Source organism: Terrapene carolina, unplaced genomic scaffold (genome assembly GCF_002925995.2).
Source record: "Terrapene carolina triunguis isolate 2854851 unplaced genomic scaffold, T_m_triunguis-2.0 Scaffold23, whole genome shotgun sequence".
Taxonomy (NCBI): Eukaryota; Metazoa; Chordata; order Testudines; family Emydidae; genus Terrapene; species Terrapene triunguis.
Window position 1 is genome coordinate 17,274,920 of NW_020664374.1, and position 21,194 is coordinate 17,296,113.

At 44.5% G+C, this 21,194-nt stretch overlaps 1 protein-coding gene across 1 annotated transcript in view; it reads left to right on the forward strand.

Moving 5' to 3' along the window:
• Positions 1-21,194, forward strand: part of LOC112103829 (ralBP1-associated Eps domain-containing protein 2) — a 139,229-nt gene that overhangs the window by 93,174 nt on the left and 24,861 nt on the right. The window contains exons 14-15 of the mRNA XM_029910945.1: positions 16,916-16,977; positions 18,649-18,729. Of these exons, the coding sequence (XP_029766805.1) occupies positions 16,916-16,977; positions 18,649-18,729 (143 nt within the window). The remainder of the gene's footprint in view (positions 1-16,915; positions 16,978-18,648; positions 18,730-21,194) is intronic.

A 21,194-nucleotide genomic window follows, 5' to 3' on the forward strand; every position in this document is an offset into this window, starting at 1 on the left:
GGGATGGTCTAGACAGTATTTGGTCCTGCCATGCGGGCAGGGGACTGGACTCGATGACCTCTCGAGGTCCTTCCAGTCCTAGAATCTATGAATCTATGAATCTATGAATCTATAACACATTTTTCAAACATAGCGCAAGCAGTTTTTGCAATGAAAGAAAGCAGCTGGAACAGCTTTAGTGTCTTGAAGCAGAAGTTTTCCAAAACTGATTGAGCAAGATATCCTTAGGTACAGTTTTCTGCCCAACATCAGATGTATAGGCCATTAGTGTATTTATTCAGGGGAAAATAGGTGCATTTCTGCATAGGTTTGTACATAACAGGATCTTGCTTTGGTTCAATAATATCAATATAAGACTTTGGGTTTTTTTAAATGAGATTACTAGCTCCTTGCTTACCACATTGTCTTTGGTTTAGCAGATGACAACATAATCCTCATTGCTAGGTTCACCATGTATTATTTTTGCTGAATATATAGCCCTTGGCACACAGCATGTTGGTGTACGTGTGCACATTTAGATGTATTGTTGAGCTTTATTCAGTCCTGGAAACATAATAGCATGTTTCAAGTACAAGCAGAAATGTTACTTAAATACGTACATGAATTGGCAACATCTTTAGCTCCTCTTTATACCTTCACTTAGATAAGAAACATGCCCATTTTTTCTCCAAGGCTGTACATAATATGGACTCGGAGAAAGGGTGTTCCAGGGGTGACTTGGTGCTCTGTCACATGGAGTCTTTTGCTTCTTGGATCCGCAGGAGAGGGCGGAACATCGTGGAAGGGATATTCTTGCCTTTTGGCTATTTTTGGACTCTTTTGTAGTGGCCTTCATTTCCCAACCGGCCAGTTTGGGTAAGAGGCTGTGAATGAGAGATTTTCCTGCTTTCTGATCACTGATAAAAAGAGCAGTTTTGCAGGCTAGGTGATGGTGCAGTGAGGAATGTTGGTGGTCCTGTTAATGGTCGCATCCTGAAGCAGTAACCATCCCTGTTTTGGGAAAGGGGTGGGTTTGAAAAATGGGAGAATGTGTCATTCACCGGGATTGACCTCACACTTTCAAAAGTCTCTGACACTCTGCTGTTTGAGCTCCTGAAACAAGCCACAGAAGCCTACAGCTGATGGTGTTGGTGAATACAGTGGATACAATGTGCTCTCCCTCTTGTGTCTTTGCATACCTTGGGAGTCTGCCTTCAGATTCTTCCTGTCTACTTGAATTTGGAAATAAAATAAAATATTGAGGATAGCATAGGCCAGCAATGGGTGAAGTATTCCTCTGAATTTTGGCAGGCGTCATGGCTTTAAAAACAGTCTGCATTGGCTACCTGCTGTCCAGCTGCTCACAACATTTTCTGTCTATCAAAGCCATTAAAGAGTTTTCTTCTGGACTGCAGTCTGGGCTAAGTTCTGGATTTTTGGCGATGATCAGAGTCCATGTTATAGCAATGCAGTTATCTTTGAAATGGAATCCTTTTGTATAATATAGTCTGGAATGCATTTTATTCGCTGTTTAATTCCTGTTCTTCATTCCAGTTCTTTAATTAATGCCTGTGTGACACAAAGGTTATTTGTTTTGGAAAGAAAAGCAGCTTTGGCCAAGTACTGTAGTTGCAATAATCAATAAGATTCCTGAGTAGATGGAAGCAGTAGAAAATATAATTACAGATTAAATGTATGTTGTATCATCCATCAAAATAGTCACGTAAGTATTTACGAAATGAATTTGTGACTCACAGCTTCAGTTGCTGATTTACTTTTGGAACTCAAGTCCCACTGAGAATATTCTTGCAGTACAAGGTATGTGGAATGCAGGCACCGGTTCTTTCATGGGTGTGTAAGCAAACAGTCAGTGGACTCGCTTCTTCCAAAACGACTATAGGATGTTGGTTTCAGCCATAGTAGTCAGTAACTCAGTGCCAGCTTTTTTGTTGCTCTACCTCAGTCTATGTAAATTAAATACCATGTTTTCTTAGTAAGAATTTGTCAAGGTTTTTGAGCTTCCTTTTTTTATTTTATTATTTTATCTTCACTTATGTAGGTATGAGGGCCAGATCACAACCTACTATTTATTTTATTATTGCTGGGCAAAAAATGGGAAATGTTTTCATGAAAGTGTTTGCAAAAAAATTTCCCCTTATTCCATGAAAATGTTCAAAGTTCAAAAATTCTTGACCAATTCTAATTACTAATAAACTTTAAGGCCAGAAGGGACCATCATGATCTTTTAGCTGACCACCTGCACATCGCAAGCCACAGAACCTCTCCCTCCCACGTCTGTAATAACCTCTGTATGCGTTACTGACATCCTCCATTACTATTTATTTCTATTGCAGTAGTATCTTCGGGCTCCATCTTGCTAGACTCTAGGCACACACAATGAAATGTTGGTGTCTCCTCCAAACAGTGTACAATCTAAGTAAAATAATTCTTATGTGGAGGAGACCCTTGAAGTGTGGATCTTCCCTTCCCCACATGGAAAAGAGTCAGTTGCCTTCTGCAGAGACTTCTGAGAGTCTGGCGATCCAGGGAAAGGAAGGGATGGGTAGTGGCTAGGGCTAGGGCTGCAGGAGTGTGACTGGGGCAAGAGCAGGGATGTACATGGGGTTGCTCATTGTTCCCCCGCACCAGCATGCCCTTAAACGTTTCTCATAGAAAACTAATACAACCAGAAAATGTATTAGCCACATGTGGATTTGGGATTTGCCACCATCCTTAGTGCGAAACTCTGGGTACCAGCACCAGCTGGGGAAGTTCTTACAGCAGGGATCTGTCAGAGCCATGCTGCAAGGTGGAGGGAGTGTGCCTCCATGTGGGCAGATAAAGGATGAAGCTAAATATAAAACAGGCCAGGGCAATAATCACAGAATCGTGGGACTGGAAGGGACCTTTAGAGGACATTTAGTCCTGTCCTCTGCACTCATGGCAGGACTAAGTATTATCTAGACCAGTGTTTCCCAAGGATGCCGCTTGTTTAGGGAAAGCCCCTGGCGGGCCAGGCCGGTTTGTTTACCTGCCGCGTCCGCAGGTCTGGCCGATCGCGGCTCCCACTGGCCTGTTTTTCCCCTTAGACTTGCTTCCCAAGGAATCTTACCTTCCAACTCTCTGAGTTTGCTAAAGTCTGCCTTCTTGAAATCCATTTTCTTTATTATGCTGTTTTCCCTCCTACAATTCCTTAGAATCATGAACTCTATCATTTCATGGTCACTTTTACCTAAGCTGCCTTCCACTTCCAGATTCTCAACCATTTCTTCCCGATTTGTCAAAATCAAATCTGGAACAGCCTCTACCCTAGTAGCTTTCTCCACCTTCTGAAATAAAAATTGTCTCCAATACATTCCAAGAACTTGTTGGCTAATCTGTGCCCTACTGAATTATTTTCCCAACAGATGTTCCCCATCACCACTAAGTCCTGTGCTTTGGATGATTTTGTTAGTTTATAAAAAGCCTCATCCACCTTGTCTTCCTGGTTAGGTGGTCTGTAGTAGACCCCTACCATGACATCACCCTTGTTTTTTATCCCTTTTATCCTAGCCAGAGACATTCAGCAAGTCTGTCTCCTATTTCCATCTCAGCCTCAGTCCAAGTATATACATGTTTAATATATAAGGCAACACTTCCTCCCTTTTTTTATCCTGCCTGTTCTTCCTGAGCAAGCTGTACCCTTCTATACTAGTATTCCAGTCATGTGCATTATCCCACTATGTGATGCCAACAGTCATAGTTGTGTTTATTAACTAGCATTTCTAGTTCTTCCTGCTTATTCCCCATACTTCTTGCATTAGTATATAGACATCTAAGATACTGATTTGATTCCCCCCTATGTTCCCTTTTGTTTCTCCCTTATCCCTGCTATAACAGCCCATGCTTCCCCCCAGATACCGACCCGTCTCCCAGGTCTCCATATTTTTGACTACCTGTGAGCTTTTGTCTCCTGCCCCCATCCACCCTAGTTTAAATCTCATATCACTAGATTAGCTAGTCTGTATCCAAACATACTTTTCCCCCTTCCTTGAAAGGTGGACCCCATCTCTACTTAGCAGTCCTTCTGGGAACAGCATCCCATGGTCAAGGAAGCCGAAGTCCTCTTGCTGACACCATCCTTGCAGCCAGGCATTCACCTCCAGGATGCATCTGTCTCTGCTAGGGCCTCTACCCTTGACTGGAAGGATCGAAGAGAACACCACCTGCGCTCCCAACTCCCTCACACTGCGGTACTCCCAGAGCCCTGTAGTCACTTCTGATCTGCTGAGGGTCATACCTCGCAGTATCATTAGTGCCCACATGGATGAGTAGCATGGGGTAGTAGTCAGAGGGCTGGAAGATTCTCATATCACCATGTAACTAGACACAGATAGATTTTTGGTCATGATTTGGCTGGAAGATTCTCGACAATCCCTCCATAACATCTCGGATACAGGTCTCTGGCAGGCTGCATAACTCCTGGGATGCCATGTCAGGTTGACAGATGGGTGCCTCCGTCTCCCTCAGATGAGAGTCACCAACCACCACTACCTTATGTTTCCTCCTGGGAGCGGTGGCTGCGATCCTCCCAGCCTTGGGGGTACATGGCTTCTCCTTCTCCACCTTTGGGGGCGATTCCTCATCGCTCGTTGCCAGGGCAGTGTATCGGTTTTCCATCACCATGGTGGGTGGGATGGGAGTAGGGGTGGCACACTGCCTGCTGACAAAAGTAGCCAGCAGCCTCCCTGTGACAGGACACTAGACACATTTAAAAACAATTTTACAAAATCTGAAACTAGATAATGATTAAAAAACAGGAAAATAGATAATGTTTAGAAAATAGAAAAGAACAATAATTAGAAAATGAGATGGCTTAAAAACTGAAAAAGAAAAGACATGAATAAAAATGATAAATGGACATGAAAAAATATACTAAAATAGTATAAAATGTATTAAAATAAGTTTATGGGCAAGGGATTTAAAAATAAAGCAAGTTTAGCAGGCAGTCTGCTTTACATCACTTCAGACATTTTCCTTGCTTGCTTGTTTTGCCTTGCCATTTTAGGGCCTGACCCAGCACATATGTAGGTGAGTAACTTTACTCTCGTGAGTGAGTTACTCACTTTGTGTTTGTAAATTGAGCCCCCTGAAGTGTGAACACTTCATGGCTGGCAATATTTTTTTCTGTATGCTTGGAAAGTGCTTAATTCATTTTTGGATGCTACTGCAATATATATTAATATGACATAACATTATGTATGATTAACATTTGAAATGTGAATGTCTATATTAAGAGCCTGAGTGTCTATAAAGGGGGTGTGTGTGTGTGTATATCACACACTTGGACACAATTTGAGGGGTAAGGCCTCATTTTCAGAATCATGCATTATATTTTAGTTTAGGAGAGCCAGAACGATGTTTTTTTCTTACCCTGACAGCATTACGCACTTGCTAATGTGAAAATCTGTTGTCATGAAAGACGCATAAAAGTGAGAAGGAAGACAGCTGCCAAGGAATACAATAAACATCATTCTAAAGTTTCCAGTAATTTTAGTTTGAGGCACTACTCCTCTTTCATGTTAAAAACCACACTAAATGCTTTATTAATAAAACTGTTTATGGCACCTCACAACTGAATGCACTATGGCAATTTTATTCAATAAAAATATGTCACTGTCATTTCGTTAGAAGGGCACAGCTTGCTGTTCTTATATTTTGAGCTAAAGAATACTAAGTGCCCAGAATAGACTGAAGATAAATAAAATCAGCAGCCACACTCCTGCATGTTAATCATAGAATGCTGGAAAGTAGAAATGGAGGAGATCCATTAGACTATGTTGGGCTTGATCCTGCCAGGTACTGAGCACTTTCTGAGAGTGGTGGAGTGCCCCCTCAGCTCCTTCGGGATCATTGAGGGTTCAGGGCAAGATTGAGTCCCTGCTGTATGAATGTATATACTTGTGTTACATAGCATCTAATTGGCCCCAATTGGGCCCCATTGTGCTAGGCACTCTACATACACACATATGCACAACCAAAAAAGTCCCCTTGGTAATGCAGGTGTAACATGAACAGCCATACTGGGTCAGACCAGTGGTCCATCTAGCCCAGTAGCCTGTCTTCCGACAGTGGCCAGTGCCAGGTGCTTCAGAGAGAATGAACAGATCAGGCAGTCATCAAGTGATCAATCCCCTGTCGTCCACACCCAGCTTCTGGCAATCGGAGGCTAGGGACACCCAGAGCATGGGGTTGCATCCTTGCCCATCCTGGTTAACAGCCATTGATGGATCTATCCTCTGCGAACTTATCTGGTTCTTTTTTGAACCTGTTATAGTTTTGGCCTTCACAACATCCCCTGGCAAGGAGTTCCACAGTTTGACTGTGCGTTGTTTGAAGAACTGCTGCCTATTAATTTAATTGGGTGACTCCTGGTTGTTGTGTTACATGAAGGAGTAAATAACACTTCTTTATTCACTTTCTCTACACCATTCATGATTTTGTAGAACTGTATCATATTGTCCCTTAGTCATCTCTTTTCCAAGCTGAAGAGTCCCAGTCTTTTTTAATCTCTCATACGGAAGCTATTCCATATTCCTAATAATTTTTGTTGCCCTTCTCTGTGCCTTTTCCAATTTCAATATATCTGTTTTAAGAAAGGGTGACCGGAACTGCATGCAGTATTAAAGATGTGGGCACGCCATGAATTTATATAATGGCATTCTGACATTTTCTGTCTTATTATCTATTCCTTTCTTAATACAGTGAAACCCCGCTATACCGCAATGTTTGGGGTCCAAAAAATTACATCGTGCTAAATGCTGGGTCGCGTTATAGCGGTATATTGATGTGCGCCGCCAAGTGCCCCTAGTGCCTAGTTTGAGGCGCTACTCCTCAAGGTGGTGCATTGATGTGCGCTGCCTAGTGCCCCTAGTGCCCAGCAGGGGAGAGAAGCTGCGGCCCCGCGCCTGCCGGGGATTGTGAGCACCGCAGCCCTGTTGTTCTCTGTCCCAGGCAGGTGCGGGGCCACGGCTTCGCTCCGGCTTCAAGAGGAGCCGCGGCCCCGCCCCTGCCGGGGACAGAGAACAACAGGGCTGTAGGCGTCGGTGCTCTCTGTCCCCGGCAGGCGCGGGGCCGCAGCTTCTCTCCCCTGCCTGGCACTAGGCGGGGGCACGTCAGTGTCCCGGCAGCCATCATGGCGTTGGGGACCACTGGTACAGTACATACAGTACTGTATTACTGTGTGTCTTAAAAGGGGGCCAAATTGTGATCGCGTTATATGCAATTTCACGTTATGGCGGGGCGCCTTATTGAGGGGTTTGACTGTAGTTCCTAACATTCTGTTAGCTTTTTTGAGCAGATGTTTTTCAGAGAACTATCCACAATGACTACAAGATCTCTTTCTTGAGCGGTAAAAGCTAATTTAATACCAATCATTTTGTATGATTGGGATTATGTTTTCCAATGAGCATTACTTTGCATTTATCAACATTTGTTGTCTACAGTAGTGCAACCTTCATTCTGATTTTAAATATCACAATGATTTTAAAAAGAAGACTCCTTCCCCCTCCCCTTTCCCCCCACTACTTAGGCATTTCAACATGAATGATATCTAGGATATCTTCTTGCTCTGTTCCATCCTTGTGAATGTAAAAGTTTATGCTGGCTTGATTCCTTGGCACAGTACAAATAAAATTAAAGCAGATTTTATTGTAGAAATAATTTGGGATAATGATTATATTCACCTTTTCCCCTTACTCCCATTTTTCTTATGATTTTTGTCTTAAGTAATTTTATTTAAATTTGAAAAAGGGAACTGTTATTAATGAAAGCTTTTAAATGATTTATTTTAAAGTAGTTATTTCCTCATGTCTTGCTATATCCCCATGTATCTGGGAATGAAGGAGTACTCTGTGACTGACCTTGTGCAGTACTACAAAATGTTCTGAGCCGTGTGTATACACACATTTTTGGGAGTGGCGTGGGGTCCATCAAGATAAGTGATTTTTCTTTCATAGTTATAGTTGTTTAGAATGATGTGCCAAAGTGACATAGGGCCTTTACCTCAACATTTTAAAAATAATTAAGTGGGGTTTTAGCATGCATCTCCTGCTTAGTTTACTGGAAGCTTCACAGTTAGTTTTTTTGCCCGTTTGAAAATACAATGGTTAGTGCAATGCTGCTTTGTCTATATCTGTTAGCTTTGCAATATGAAGCTTTGGGGTATCATTCTTACATGAGATACTGGTAGAGACAAGAATCTTTATAATGCCTAAAAGTAAACCTGGGGCACGATCTCTATTTTCCTCTAGTCTCCCAGAATCTGATAAAACCAGCCCCATCTACGCTACAGCTTCCGCTGTTGTTATGATTGGTGGAGAACTAAGGGCCCCAATTTTCCTGGGTTAGCTGAGGCTACAGTGGTAGCCACCTCCTCCTCTGGACTCCTTGCCAATTCTCTTACACCAGGTAAGTCGAGTAAGAGAGCTGGAATCCAGTGGCCATTTCTACCTCACCACCACCTGTGGAATGGGGAGAGGAGAGTGCAGCAGTCTTGGGGGCTACTGCACTCTTAAGATGTGATTGAGCAGCCCAAGGGAAGGATTATGCTTCTTCGAGTGATGATCCCTATTGCATTCCACTGTGGGTTACGCATGCACACCATGTGCCTGGAGCTGGAAAATTTGAAAGTAGTGTCCGTTGGTCCACGTATGCGCCCTTACTTGCTGCGTACTTCTGTCCGAGGCGAAAAAAGGATGGGGTGGACCGACCGTGTCTCCAGTTACTTCTCCCCGCCACATGGTCCGGGTCGGAGCCTTCAGTGTAATTGTCTCTGACGCAGTTTTAATAATTACAGTTACGAATAGTTTTATCAGATTTAGCTGTAGTTTTACTAGGTTTATTTCTTTCTTAGTTTTAGTAGTTACTCGTTTTTAACAGTTAGACTAGAGCAGACTTGGGGGATTTTCCCTATCCCTGCCCCCCGCAGAACTCCGGGCTTCAAACTCTGTGCTTCTTGCCCGCAATCCTTCTCTGTCACTGACAAACACCAACTCTGCCTCTACTTCCTGGGAGAAGCTCAGACTGTGGCTAGGTGCAGTATCTGCCACTGTACCCAAGAAGTACCCAAGAAGTACCCAAGAAGTCTAAGCACTTTGTCTCCACAGGCATCTCGTGGAGGTGGCCATGAGACAACATTCAGACCCAGGCCGGGGAACCCCCACATGTATATTAGCTTGATTCAGCAAGGAGTGTGCCTCCTGCTGCTACGTCTGACTCCGGTGCTGGTGAAACCACCCCCAAAGGCCCAATGGCAGAGCCTAGTCAGGAGATTAGGAAGCAGTTCCATGCTTATTGGAGTAAGTCTTCCTCCAAGTCCAAGAAACTGGACATTCCCTCCACCAGCTCAGCACAAGGGGACATAGCATGTTCTAAGTCTCACAGGCACAAGACGAAGACCCACAAACAATGGGATACAGCTGTTCCGGGCAGTGAACTGTCGTACTGCCATCTCTGGCATCTCACACAACGTGAGACCCTCCTGCACCAGGAAGGACTTCAGCGCTGCTACTGGCAACTGGAGAAGAGAGAGTGCCCCTTACACTAGGGAGATCCAGATATGTGGCTGCACCCCATGATGTCTTCGCCTTACTGGATCCAGTGTCTCTTCCTCCATTCAGTCCTTCCACTTCCAGAGAACTCATGTCCCTGCCACGGGATATGCCTATGGTACTGCCTCCTCGCATGTGTTATGCACCGCTCTATCGGCACCAATGGTACCACCATTGGAACCAGAGTCCGCCTTTTCCTCTTCTGATGAAGTGGAACTGGGGGAAGAACTGTCTACACCGTACCACTCCTATGCACCATCACATAGACTGACACCCATGGGAGCAACTACCTCCTCACCTTCCCCAGAGCCACTGGTGCCCCATGCCATGGGGACTCCTGCAACCTCCTGTTGATCCTGCTTATTGGCCACATTGGGAGCCCTGAGCACAGTATTCTCCTTTGGAGCCCACCCAGTCTGCAAGAGTCGCCACCTGTTTCTCCCCCCCACCTCCCCTGAGGGATCCATCAGGCATGCCCATGGGTCAGATAGCGGAGGAAGAATTTTATACCCCAATTCTGGCAGTTCTGCTGGAGCCAGCTAGATTTCCATCCTCATCGCCGGACGAAGCTGTGACTACATCACCCCTTTCCTTACTGGATAACTTCAGACAATTTCAAGATCTTTTACAGGGCGTTGTGGGGGGAACTCCACATTCCTATGGAAGAGATCCAAGACTATCAGCATAAGCTTCTGGACGTTCTCCGTACTTCGGGACTGACCAGAATAGCACTACGATCAACGAAGCCATACTGGAGCCAGCCAGGACACATGTGGCACACTCCTGCCACGTGTACCGCCACCCTTAAAGGAGCAGAGAGACGCTACTGTGTCCTGGCCAAAGGCTCAGAATTCCTCTTCTCCCACCCAGCTCCAAACTCACTGATATTTCAGGCTGCTGCAGAAATGGCTAAACAACAAACACCCTCGAGCCACACCTGCGGACAAGGAAGGGAAGCATCTGGATCTACTGGGGAGAAAAGTAGTCTTTTCCTCCAGTTTACAATTCAGGACAGCCAATTATGAAGCATTGTTGGCTCAATATAACTTCTTGAATTATGCTAAATTAGAGGAATTTGCTAAGACTGTGCCTGCTTTCAGACCCTTGGCAAGAAAGGACAACTCATAGCCAAAACTGCCCTACAATCCACAGTGGATGCGGCTGATGCTTCCTCCAGGGCCACGGCTACAGTCATCGTGACGTGTAGAGTCTTGGCTTCCTGCTTCTGGTTTTTCAAGGGAGGTCCAGAACACAATAGAGGATCTCCCTTTTGGTGAATCCCATCTCTTCAACCTGAAGACAGATGAGTCTTTGCATACACTAAAAGACTCTAGGGCTACTCTTCGCTCATTGGACATCTACACTTTTGCCTCGAAACGAAAGTCCCACTGCCCGTCATCCACACAGAGGTACAGGTCTCCACAGTTTTACCAACATAGACCCTATGAACCTCCATGCAAGCGACAAAAGATCCAAAGGTCTCATTTCCCTGGGCCCCCCCTCAGGCTTCAGTCTCAAACCCAACCCAAACCAAGAGGTATTTTTGATGCAAGCTCTTGATGTGAGCTCGAGAGCTGCCAACCACTGAGCCTAACACCTCACGACCCTTTGACTCCTTTCAGAGGTTATCTAGCACTCTTTTTCACACTCAGAGTGCAATAACAAGGGACAAATGAGTGCTGAATATCATCCGCCCTGGAGATATGATCAAGTTTGTAATGCTTCAAGACCCTTTGCCCCATCCCCCTTCGGGGACCACTCTTATGACAGTTTTCTCACCCAAGAGCTGAACACCTTATTACAACAAGGATTGGGATTAACAACTTCCCCTTTTGAACCAATGGCGTCTTGATCCATGTCTCTCCTCTCCATGAAGGTCGCCTTTTTTGTTGCTATCACTTCAGTGAGAAGGGTTGGGGAATTCAGAGCTATGATGGTGGACCTGCCATTTACAGTATTCCACAAGGTTAAGGTCTCCTTACGCCTACACCCAAAACGTTTACCAAAGGTGATCTCCCAGTTTCAAATTAACCAATCCATTCACTTACCTGTTTTCTTTCAGAAACTGCATGCGTCTGCAGAAGAATATAGACTCCATTCCCTCAATGTCCGATGAAGTTGGGTCTTTTACCTGCAGAGAACAAAAACAATCAGGAAGTCCCCTAGACTGTTGTGGTAGCAGAGAGAATCAGGACAGGCCATATCCACCCAGAGAATCTCCAAATGGATTTCTGGCTGCATTAAACTCTGCTACCAGCTGTCGAACCTACCTCCCACCACAAGGGTAGGGCTTCACTCCACTAGAGCTGAAGCAATGACCACGGCATGTGCCTCTCATAGACATATGTAGAGCAGCCACATGGAGTTCTGTCCATACATCTGCAACACACTATGCCTTGGTACAGGACTCAGCAGTGCATGTCTCCTTTGGCACGGCGGTTCTCCGCATGACCCTTCCATCCCCAACCTTGCACCCTCGTCCAACTTAGGTCCTGCTTGTCAGTCATGCACAATGGAATATAATAGGGACCATCACTCAAAGAAGGAGAGGAGGTTACTTACCTGTAACTGGAGGGTCTTTGAGATGTGTGGTCCCTATCTGTATTCCACTTCTCGCCCTCCTGCCCCTCTGCTTTGGATCTGTCAGATTCACCGTGGAAAAGAAACTGGAGACATGGTCAATTCGCCTCACCCTTTGTCGCCTCAGATGGGAAGCACAAGGTGCATGCATGGACCAATGGACACTACTTTCAAATTCTCCTTCTCTGGGCATACGATGCGCATATGTAACCCTAGTGGAATACAGATAGGGATCACATATCTCAAAGAACATCCAGTTACGATAAGTAACCTCCTCTTTTCCAGTTACTTGCTGCTGTTTTCTATGAAAGAAGCCTGATATTTGTGTTCACCATGGAAAGAACTGTTTGCTGTGCTAGTTTATACTTCCAAAGTACACACAATACCATCTTTAACAGTCAGAACCCAACACCGACAAACCCTATGTAGACCAATTTCCAAGAAAGGCTGTCCTTCCGGGACAGCTGCTGAAATGTGCAAAGATGTATTTGTTTTATAGCATGCTCCTTTTTTAGGGGAATGATACTTGAGAAGGTCCAAGTCAATATCACCTGTCATTAACACTCTTTTCATTGCCCTTTGGGAAAAAACAGAGCATGGTTTTTATAAGAAGTTATTACCTCTTGATAGTCAGCTGACTCCAAATCTTCTCTGGCAATTGTACTAACATAAGCATGATTTCCTTCTAACAACAGGCCATAGATGTTCTGAAACAGCAGGGATTTTATGAATATTTCATGAATAGCTTAAGTTAGAATTTGTAGGATTAAAAAAAGAGGAAACTGGGTCAAATTCGCATGGTTAAGTATCTCACTAGCTTAAAATACTAAACTCTGAAATGTGGCATATTTTAAAAGCTGAAATAAGATGCTCTGTGCTCTACTTGAGCACTTCAGAGAAAAGTAATTTTAATAAGGAAGGTTGTGTGGACCATTCTGGCAGCGTTGTGTGGGTGCCAAGTACACGTTCTGAGCTTGGGAGCAACTTCAGAACATGCTTTCCCTGTTGGGCAAACTCATTTCCTCTGTATAGAATCTCATCATTTCTCTGGGGATCGAGTGTATCACTGGGATACAGTGATGAGTGTTGGGGATACAAAATGCACACTAGATGCTGTATTCTCTGGAGCAATGTTGAGGTTAAAGACAGCACAGGCGCCACCTTCCTCCTTTCCCCAGGGGTGCTCAACCTCTGCTCAGGCCCTGTCTCCACTCCACCCTTTCCCCTAAGGCCCCACCCCTGGCCCGCCTTTTCCTGCCCAGTTGCGTCCCCTCCCCCAAGCGTGCCCCATCCCCTCTCCTCCCAGTGTCTCCTGCACGCTACGGAACAGCTGATTGCGGCGGGCGGGAGGTGCTGGGAGGGAGGGGAAAGAGTTGATTGGCAGGGCCGCTGGCGGGCAGGAGACACTAGAGGGGAGGTGGGGTAGCTGACTGCCAGTGGGTGCTAAGCCCTGGAGTTATTTTTTTTTCTATGGGTGCTCCAGCCCCAAAGCACCCACGAGTCGGCGCCTATGAAAGACAGCTCTGGCATGAAGAGGAGGTGAGGAGCCTTTTTTGTACAAATGGCTATGAGGGCATGTCAGAGGTAAACAGAAAATTAGTAGGCACAAGAAGTGGGCCAAATTAGTCAGAAAGTTAAGGGAACAACCGAACACAGTATGCAGTACCAACGACCATTGGCTATGAGTACTGTACTCCATCACTGCCTAGTCCCATGAGTTTGGATTACCTCGCCAGTCCTGCCACTCATACTGTAATGTCCTCTGTAGCTTTAAGTTCTGGCTCCCACAGCATAATTGTAAGAAATAGTCTCAACTGGAAGGGACTGACCTATGGTGATTTTACTGTCTTGTTATTGAATGGTGCATATCATGATGTTAGTCTAACTAAGAGTTTCCCTAGGCTTCAGAAATTGCTCCTTTCTTGCTTTTGTGGTGTGAGCGATCTGATTTCTCAGCACTCAGTGCACAGTATGATCCAGTGGATAGGGCACGGCACTGGGAATCAGATAACCTGTGTTCTTTAGCTGGCACCGCCACTGATCTGCTGGGTGACCTTGGGCAAGTCACCTCAGCTCAGTCTCCGTCTTTTCCATCTGTAAAATGGAGATAACACTTCCTTTCCTTTGCAAAACATTTTGAAGTCTGTGGAAAACCATAGATGATATTATTCTTATCATTCTCCTACATCAGGCAATGTAAAATATATTCAGATTTTTCAGTTTAATTCCTAAGCATGACTCCTGCAAGATTTCCCCAAGATAAGTTCATCACTTTGAGCATATGCAACCATCTTCTACATAGAATGTGTGTGACTGACCTGGGGAACTTTTGTGTCTGAATTAGATTCCACTTGGAGTAGGGACTATTAGTCTGTACTTGCCAGGCACACTGTCAGCACTCAATAAACAGTAATAATCAGGAATCTGGGGTCGGGAAGGGAAGGTTTCTCACCCCTCCGCTCCCACTCAGAGACTAGTTGGGTGGATGAGGTGAGTGATGACAGATGAAAACATCACAGCTGTATAGTGGCTTTTAAAAAATCTAATTAAACATGGTGTGAAGGGTTCTAGTAACTTAATCTTTGCCCGTTTGAATATTTTGTGAATAGTCTTTTATACCTGCAGTATATAAGCGGCTTCCCTAGGTAGCCTAAATTAGGATTCAGTAGTTCTGCATCCCTGTTTGGCACTTCTTTGTTTTTTCCATCTTGTGTGTCACACACCTCGTTGGAGCTGTAGTTAGCCAATACAACTGTATTCAATGTTTTACCCATGCATTTTTACATGAACATCTCTGTGTACGTGGGTCCAGATTTTAAAGCAATTTAGGCATTGTTGCACTCAGCGTTGCAATACCTAACTGATTTAGGAACTTGCATCTCATTTTCAAAAGGAATTTAGGCACTTAGGAGTGTAGATCCCATTGTTGCGTCGCTGAGTGTAACAACGCCTAAATAACTTAAAAAATCTGGGCCTTTGTGCTTTAGATCCTCTTTTTTATTTTTTATTTTTTTTAAGGAAACGAACAGGTTTGCATTATGGAAAATTTATGGACAATTTTAGATCGAATGCATTTTAATAAGTTAAATGGTTATGCTGTAACAAAACTTGTAATGGTCTATGTGGTCTTTTAGAATATGGATATAACTAAACACAAATGTGTATATATAACCCCTTGTTTAGCACTATTATAGTAAAAGGGCTGTTTTATTTTAATTGTTGGTTTAGTGCTACATTTTAGGTTTTACAAATAAACACAAATCTGAGATAGGCTGTCTCGTATTTTTTCAAAGGCAAGTGGTGGGAAGGCTACGCAGCATAGGGGCCTCTAGAAGGGAAAATCAGTCGAGACTTCCATCAAATTCACTTGATATCTATGTGTTAATCTAGTCCTCCTTATCACAGCTGCCTTTACAAAGCCTCATCTTCCTTGCAGTTCTGCCCTGAGATGGGTTTTACGGATTTAACGAGAGCCAGATTGAGAATTATAATGGATGGCCCACATGGTTGTTACCAACTCAGTTCACTGGCTCAGAATGAAAGATCGCATGATGTTGCTTTGTTAGATTACCCAAGGGGCCCAAAAGTGACTGTTAAAATATTTTTTCCCTTCAAAAAAACCCAAAACAAATCAAAGCTAAAACTGATCTCTGTATGCTTCACTTAAGCATCCATTCTAATTCCATGGGAGATATTTTCTTCTCTGACTGGGCTTTGTGACTTGTCAGAGTATTTTATCTTGAGCAAACCCTAATGTCTACATTCGTACACTGCATTAGTTTTTTAAAAAGGCAATAATGTTAATGACAAAGAACAGAGTCCTAAAAATAAGTAGACTTTCACCCCAGCTCTGTACTTTAACTACAGTCAAATTGTTTTAGCTGCATGCAGCTGACTGTATATATTTTTGTGGCTGACTGAATATATCTTTACCTTTTATTTTAACAGTAGGCTTTTTATAGCATTTAAATCTCTGGTCTTTTTCAGAGGGTGTGCTGTAGCAGGAAGAGGTTTCAAACAGTGTTTGCTCAGATTTGTTTTCAGTAAAGACCCAGGTTGATTTTCATCATTAAAAATGTTGAAAACCACCTGTTCACTGACAGTCAGCAGAGAAAATAGTCTAGTTCTGAGGTTTTCAAACTGTGGGGCACGCCTTCCTGAGGGGATGGAGGAATGTTCGGGGGGGGAGGGGGGCGAGTGGGGATGCCAAGTGTCTCGTGCCAGCACCGTGTGGCGGGGCCCAGGCCAGCTCTCCCAGGGCCCCCTCCTGACTTACCTCAGCGGGCCACCCAGCCTCTGGGTCAGTGTAAACATCTGCCGCGGCCATACCGATTTCTGTGCCCATCAGCCTCTGCGCCCAGCACTCGCTCTGCCCCCAGACCCAGTGGCACATGCCTTTCCCCACCCTGAAAACCTGGGTGGGAGGGGCAGAGGGACAGGTATTGGCCCTGCCCTAGTGGTGCAGCCTGGCTGCAAGGTAGAGGCGGCCCACTGCTGAGGAAGCCTTGGCTGTGCAATTGGTAAGTGTCTGTGTATTTGAAACTTACAGGTGTAGGTAATTTAATTAAAAGTTGGCATCAAGGTCTCTGTTAGGGTTATGAGTAGGCTATCAAGCATACTTTTGCATGTGTCTATTTTTGTCTGGGTTGGGGGGGTGCATCCAAAAATTGTAACTCAAAGAGGGGGCTCAGCTCAAAAAGTTTGCAAACCGCTGATCTAGTTTTTAGTTGTATTAGTTAATTTTATTTGTTTCTCTCTCATTTCAGCTGTGAAGTCAGGTTGGTTACCACCACCACCTGCCCTGCCCCCTAGGCCTTTTGTATCACAGGTATGTACAGAATTTCAGTATGTGGATAATTGGTGTACAGTGGTGATGGTTGTTTTTATACTGTGGTAATAAATACATGCAGGCTTGGATATCTAACCATTCTCATTATAAAGCTAATACTCATCTATAGAATGCTTTACAATGTCAGGCTTTTTGTGTATGGATAACGTTAACTTTGTTTGGTCTGTCTATCCAGTATGCCATGATGTCGTATTATTGACTCCTTCCAGCTCATCGTTGTGGAGCTGGGTATGTCCAGTAGAAAACGTTGTAATTTACAAGCTGTGCCATAAGGCTAGCCTGATGGTAGTGTTTGCTATCTGGAAGGCACAGGTTTGATTCCCAGCCTATTTCTTGCTTCTCAAGCTGTAAATGCTGTCAAGGCGGCAATGCAGGGAGCAAATGCATATCACATTATGATATGTTACATATCAGTGTGAAAAGTCATGCTAAAAGGAAATAAGTCCCACGTTAGCTACATTATTGAGTGGCATGCTGTGATTTACTGACTTTTGGTTCACCAGTGTCACACAACCATTGTGTAAAGCAAATGGATCTAGGGTGACCAGATGAGATGAAGAAAATTTCAGGACACCGGGGGCGGGGGGCCAAAAAAAAAAATAAAAATAAAAAAAAAGCCGAGTGCAAATTGTGTCCCAACCAGAGATCGGTCAGGACACGGGACAAACAGCTAAAAATTGGGACGGTCCCGATTTTATCGGGACGTCTGGTCACCCTAAATGGATCTAATCATGAGCAGTCGTCCCAAGGAAGGTACTATGTGTAGGTTCTTCAGTTCATAAGGAATGATGGATACGCAAAGGCCAGTTAGCTCAGCAAGACCTATCCTAGTGATTGCATCTTCACCTCCTTGTTTGCCACCTCTCTTAATCCTCTTCTATAAAAATGTCTGTCTAGCTGTTTTACTCATTTATACCATTGGCTCCAGTTGGCCTTACATGGCAATTTATTTTATATGTTAATCTTTCAGATGAGATGTAGAACTGAGTCCCTGACCACTGTGGAGCTAACATTCCGACTCCCGGTAAAAAGTGCATTGGCACCTTTGAGTCGACCATCAGCAGTCAGGACTTCAGTTTTAAGTCTCAAATAAAAGTCAGAATCTCCAGCAGCATAGTGCCCCCTAATGGTAGGCTGGGGCATGTGTTCTCTAAAGGGAAGGTGGCCATTTGCTGGGTCACAAACAACAATTCTCTCTCCACCCCCTTCTTCCCTAAATTATCTTTGGAATTTGCTAAATTCTTCATTTGGAGGATTATATAGATTGCTGCCTTAAGCCTTCTTTGATCCAACTACAACCCTAGTGCATCCATCAAAGCTTTGCTTTGCCTAATCTCCTGTAAGTCGTGTCTATTCATCGCACCCCCTTCTACTCTGAATTATTGCTTCCTGCCTCCCTTATATCACTACCATCATCAGCTGTACCCTTTCACTGCATCTCCATCTCCATTGTACCCTTTCACACTCAAAAGTCTTACAGTCACCGCTGTCTGGAAAATAAACAAACGAGCAAAACAAAACCCTTTTCTTGAGGATCAAACCAGTGCTACAGGTAATACTTTTGCTAATTGCTTATTTTCTCAGCATGTGATAGATTTTATTCTCTCTGACCATGCAACAGGAGAGACTCATATGTATTTTCATATCCAGCAGGGTCCTCACCATGTCACAAATACCGAGCCTGTTGCCCAGGCCAAATCCAGCTATGTAGAATTCAGACTAAAGGAACAGGTACGCTCTAAAATTGTAAACTATAATTCCCATGTAAAGTTCCTAATGCTTTCTTCTTTCCCATTACAATACGCTATTCCTTGCAAAATACATAGTGTTGGAGAAACATATGACACTTTACTTTTAAAAATTATCGGGGGTTGGAGGGCGTTACAGCAGGGTTTTAAAAAAAAGATATTTCTACCTTCTCAGAATACTGTTATTTTGACTTCGAATTGAAAAATAATTTTAATAATATTTTAGACCATGTCAGCTGCATCCTTGCTCACATCTTCTGTGCCTAGTCATCAAAATGTGCCTTTAAATGGTCAAGATTGTATATAGAGGATGGGGTTCATAATTCAACTTATCTGATCCTTAATTATAGCAAGCACAGCTATAACAAACATATGGATTACATTACCCAAATGGGGCCCTTGACTTAAAGAGCATGAATAAATTCAAGCGAAGCCAATCTGTTTTCAGAATAGAGACAGGATCAGGAAGAACTGAAGTAAAACATTGAAACTGGCGTGACATACTCGGCTTTTACCTGTTTTAGGACTTATCTTGCTCTTCTTAAATTTCTGTTTCAACTAATTTTCTACAGTGTTATTGGAAATTCTTTTTATTGCCTTAACATTTCAATCTCCATATATAGCTAAGCACCCTGAATCACAGATGTAGTTTGGGAATGAAATGTGTCCCAAGTATTTTAAGGCTGCCCTGCACCACTTGTGCATGCTTATGGTGTGATTATTTTGGCATTGTTTTGTAATCAATTGATGGAGTGTAGGAAGAGGGAAACAATTTATTCTGAAGACCGGAGTTTTCCATGGATGACTGGGAGGCAGCTAGGATTGGTTAGGTGTTTAGAGTATGTGTTCCCTGCACAGTTAACCTGGGTGATTGGCACCCACCTTAGCCTAGTCCAGGGTGAGAGTCCTCACAGGAAAGCCCCACCCACGTTACTGCATCCTCGCTGTTTCTGCATTCACCCATGTGTGTCTGGGAGCATAGCCCATGGTTCTTTGTGTTGAGACTTTCTATGATTCTTTCCAGGTCAGTTGTGGGAGAACTTTGTCCTTCGGGGGAATTGTGGGAAGGGTTTGAGGACTATCCGTACTTGAGTGAGTTAACTGGCATTCTCACTGCAAAGTGAGAGGGTTCCAACCCAAGTGAAAGTGGAGCACAGGTTCTAATCCACACCCCACAGCTGTGTAAACTAGTCTGGGCTTAAAGACTCTCCAGACCTGTCCAGAGGTTTTCCTGTGTAGATGATAGGGGACTGTAGGCTAAACCTAGTAAGAACCCAGTTTAACTGTGCAGTTAAGACATACTCATAGAATGAAATTAAGGGATTCACTGGACTCCAGGTACTGTTGTGCATCAGCAAGTTATGGTAGGATAGAAGTTTAGCAATTATATTTTAATTGGGCAGACGCTCCTGTGCGAGAGTAATCAATAACAATGTAGAAATGGAGCTTTAACTTTGGTCCTGTACTTTTGTAGTTTTCAGAAATTGTTTCAGCTTTTTTGTTAGACTTCCCTCTTCCTGCCAGTACTTCCTAGGCAGCCAACATCACTATATTATTGAAACAACACAGTAATTCATAGCACTAAACACTTCTGGTTTTGTCAGAAATTCATTACACTGTGCCCGCATCCAACCCACCACATTATTTATTGATTTATAGTTCATCTTAGCTAAATGGTGGATAAGCAGGTTTGGGCCATTGGGTGGTTATTGCACACTTAATAGCTTTGGGCAGATATAGCACTGGTATCCTCAACCCTGGTCCTGCTTTCCAGGCAAAGTACCCTGTTTCCTATTAAATAAAACCCATCATGGCTGGATTAAGGCATAGGGTTGCCAGGTGCCTGGTTTTCGACCGGAAAGTCTGGTCGAAAAGGGAACCTGTCCGGGTCCAGTCAGCAGTGCTGACCGGACACTAAAAGTCCAGTTACTTGTAGTAACCGCCTCTGCCGCTGGGGGGAGGGAAGAGCAGCTGCTGCTGCTGGAGCCTGGAGGAGCATTCAGCAACAGCTCCCGCAGAGAGAGGTTCTGGCGGCTCCCTGGTCCTGCCCCGAGCGTTGCTCTCCCTGCCCCGTCCTGCCCCACTCACTCCTCCACCCCCAGAGCATGCCTCTCCCTCCCCCAGCCTGCCCCAGTCACCCCCCCACCTCCGGAGCCTGGCTCTCTCTCCTCCATCTTGCCCCAGTTACTCACCCCCAGAGTCCGGCTCTCTCTCTCCAGCGTCTTGCCCAGTCACACTTCCACCCCTAGAGCCCTGCTCAGCTGGCAGGGGGAGGGTGATGGAAAGAGCAGCGAGCGACGGTGGGATGGAAAGAGGAGTGGGCGGAGGGCCTCGGGGGAAGAGGCGGAGCAGGGGGCGGGGGAAGTTCCGGCACTCAGTGTCCGGTTTTCACAAATTAGAAAGTTGGCCACCCTACATAGGCACCAGAGGCCTATGTCAAGGACCTCT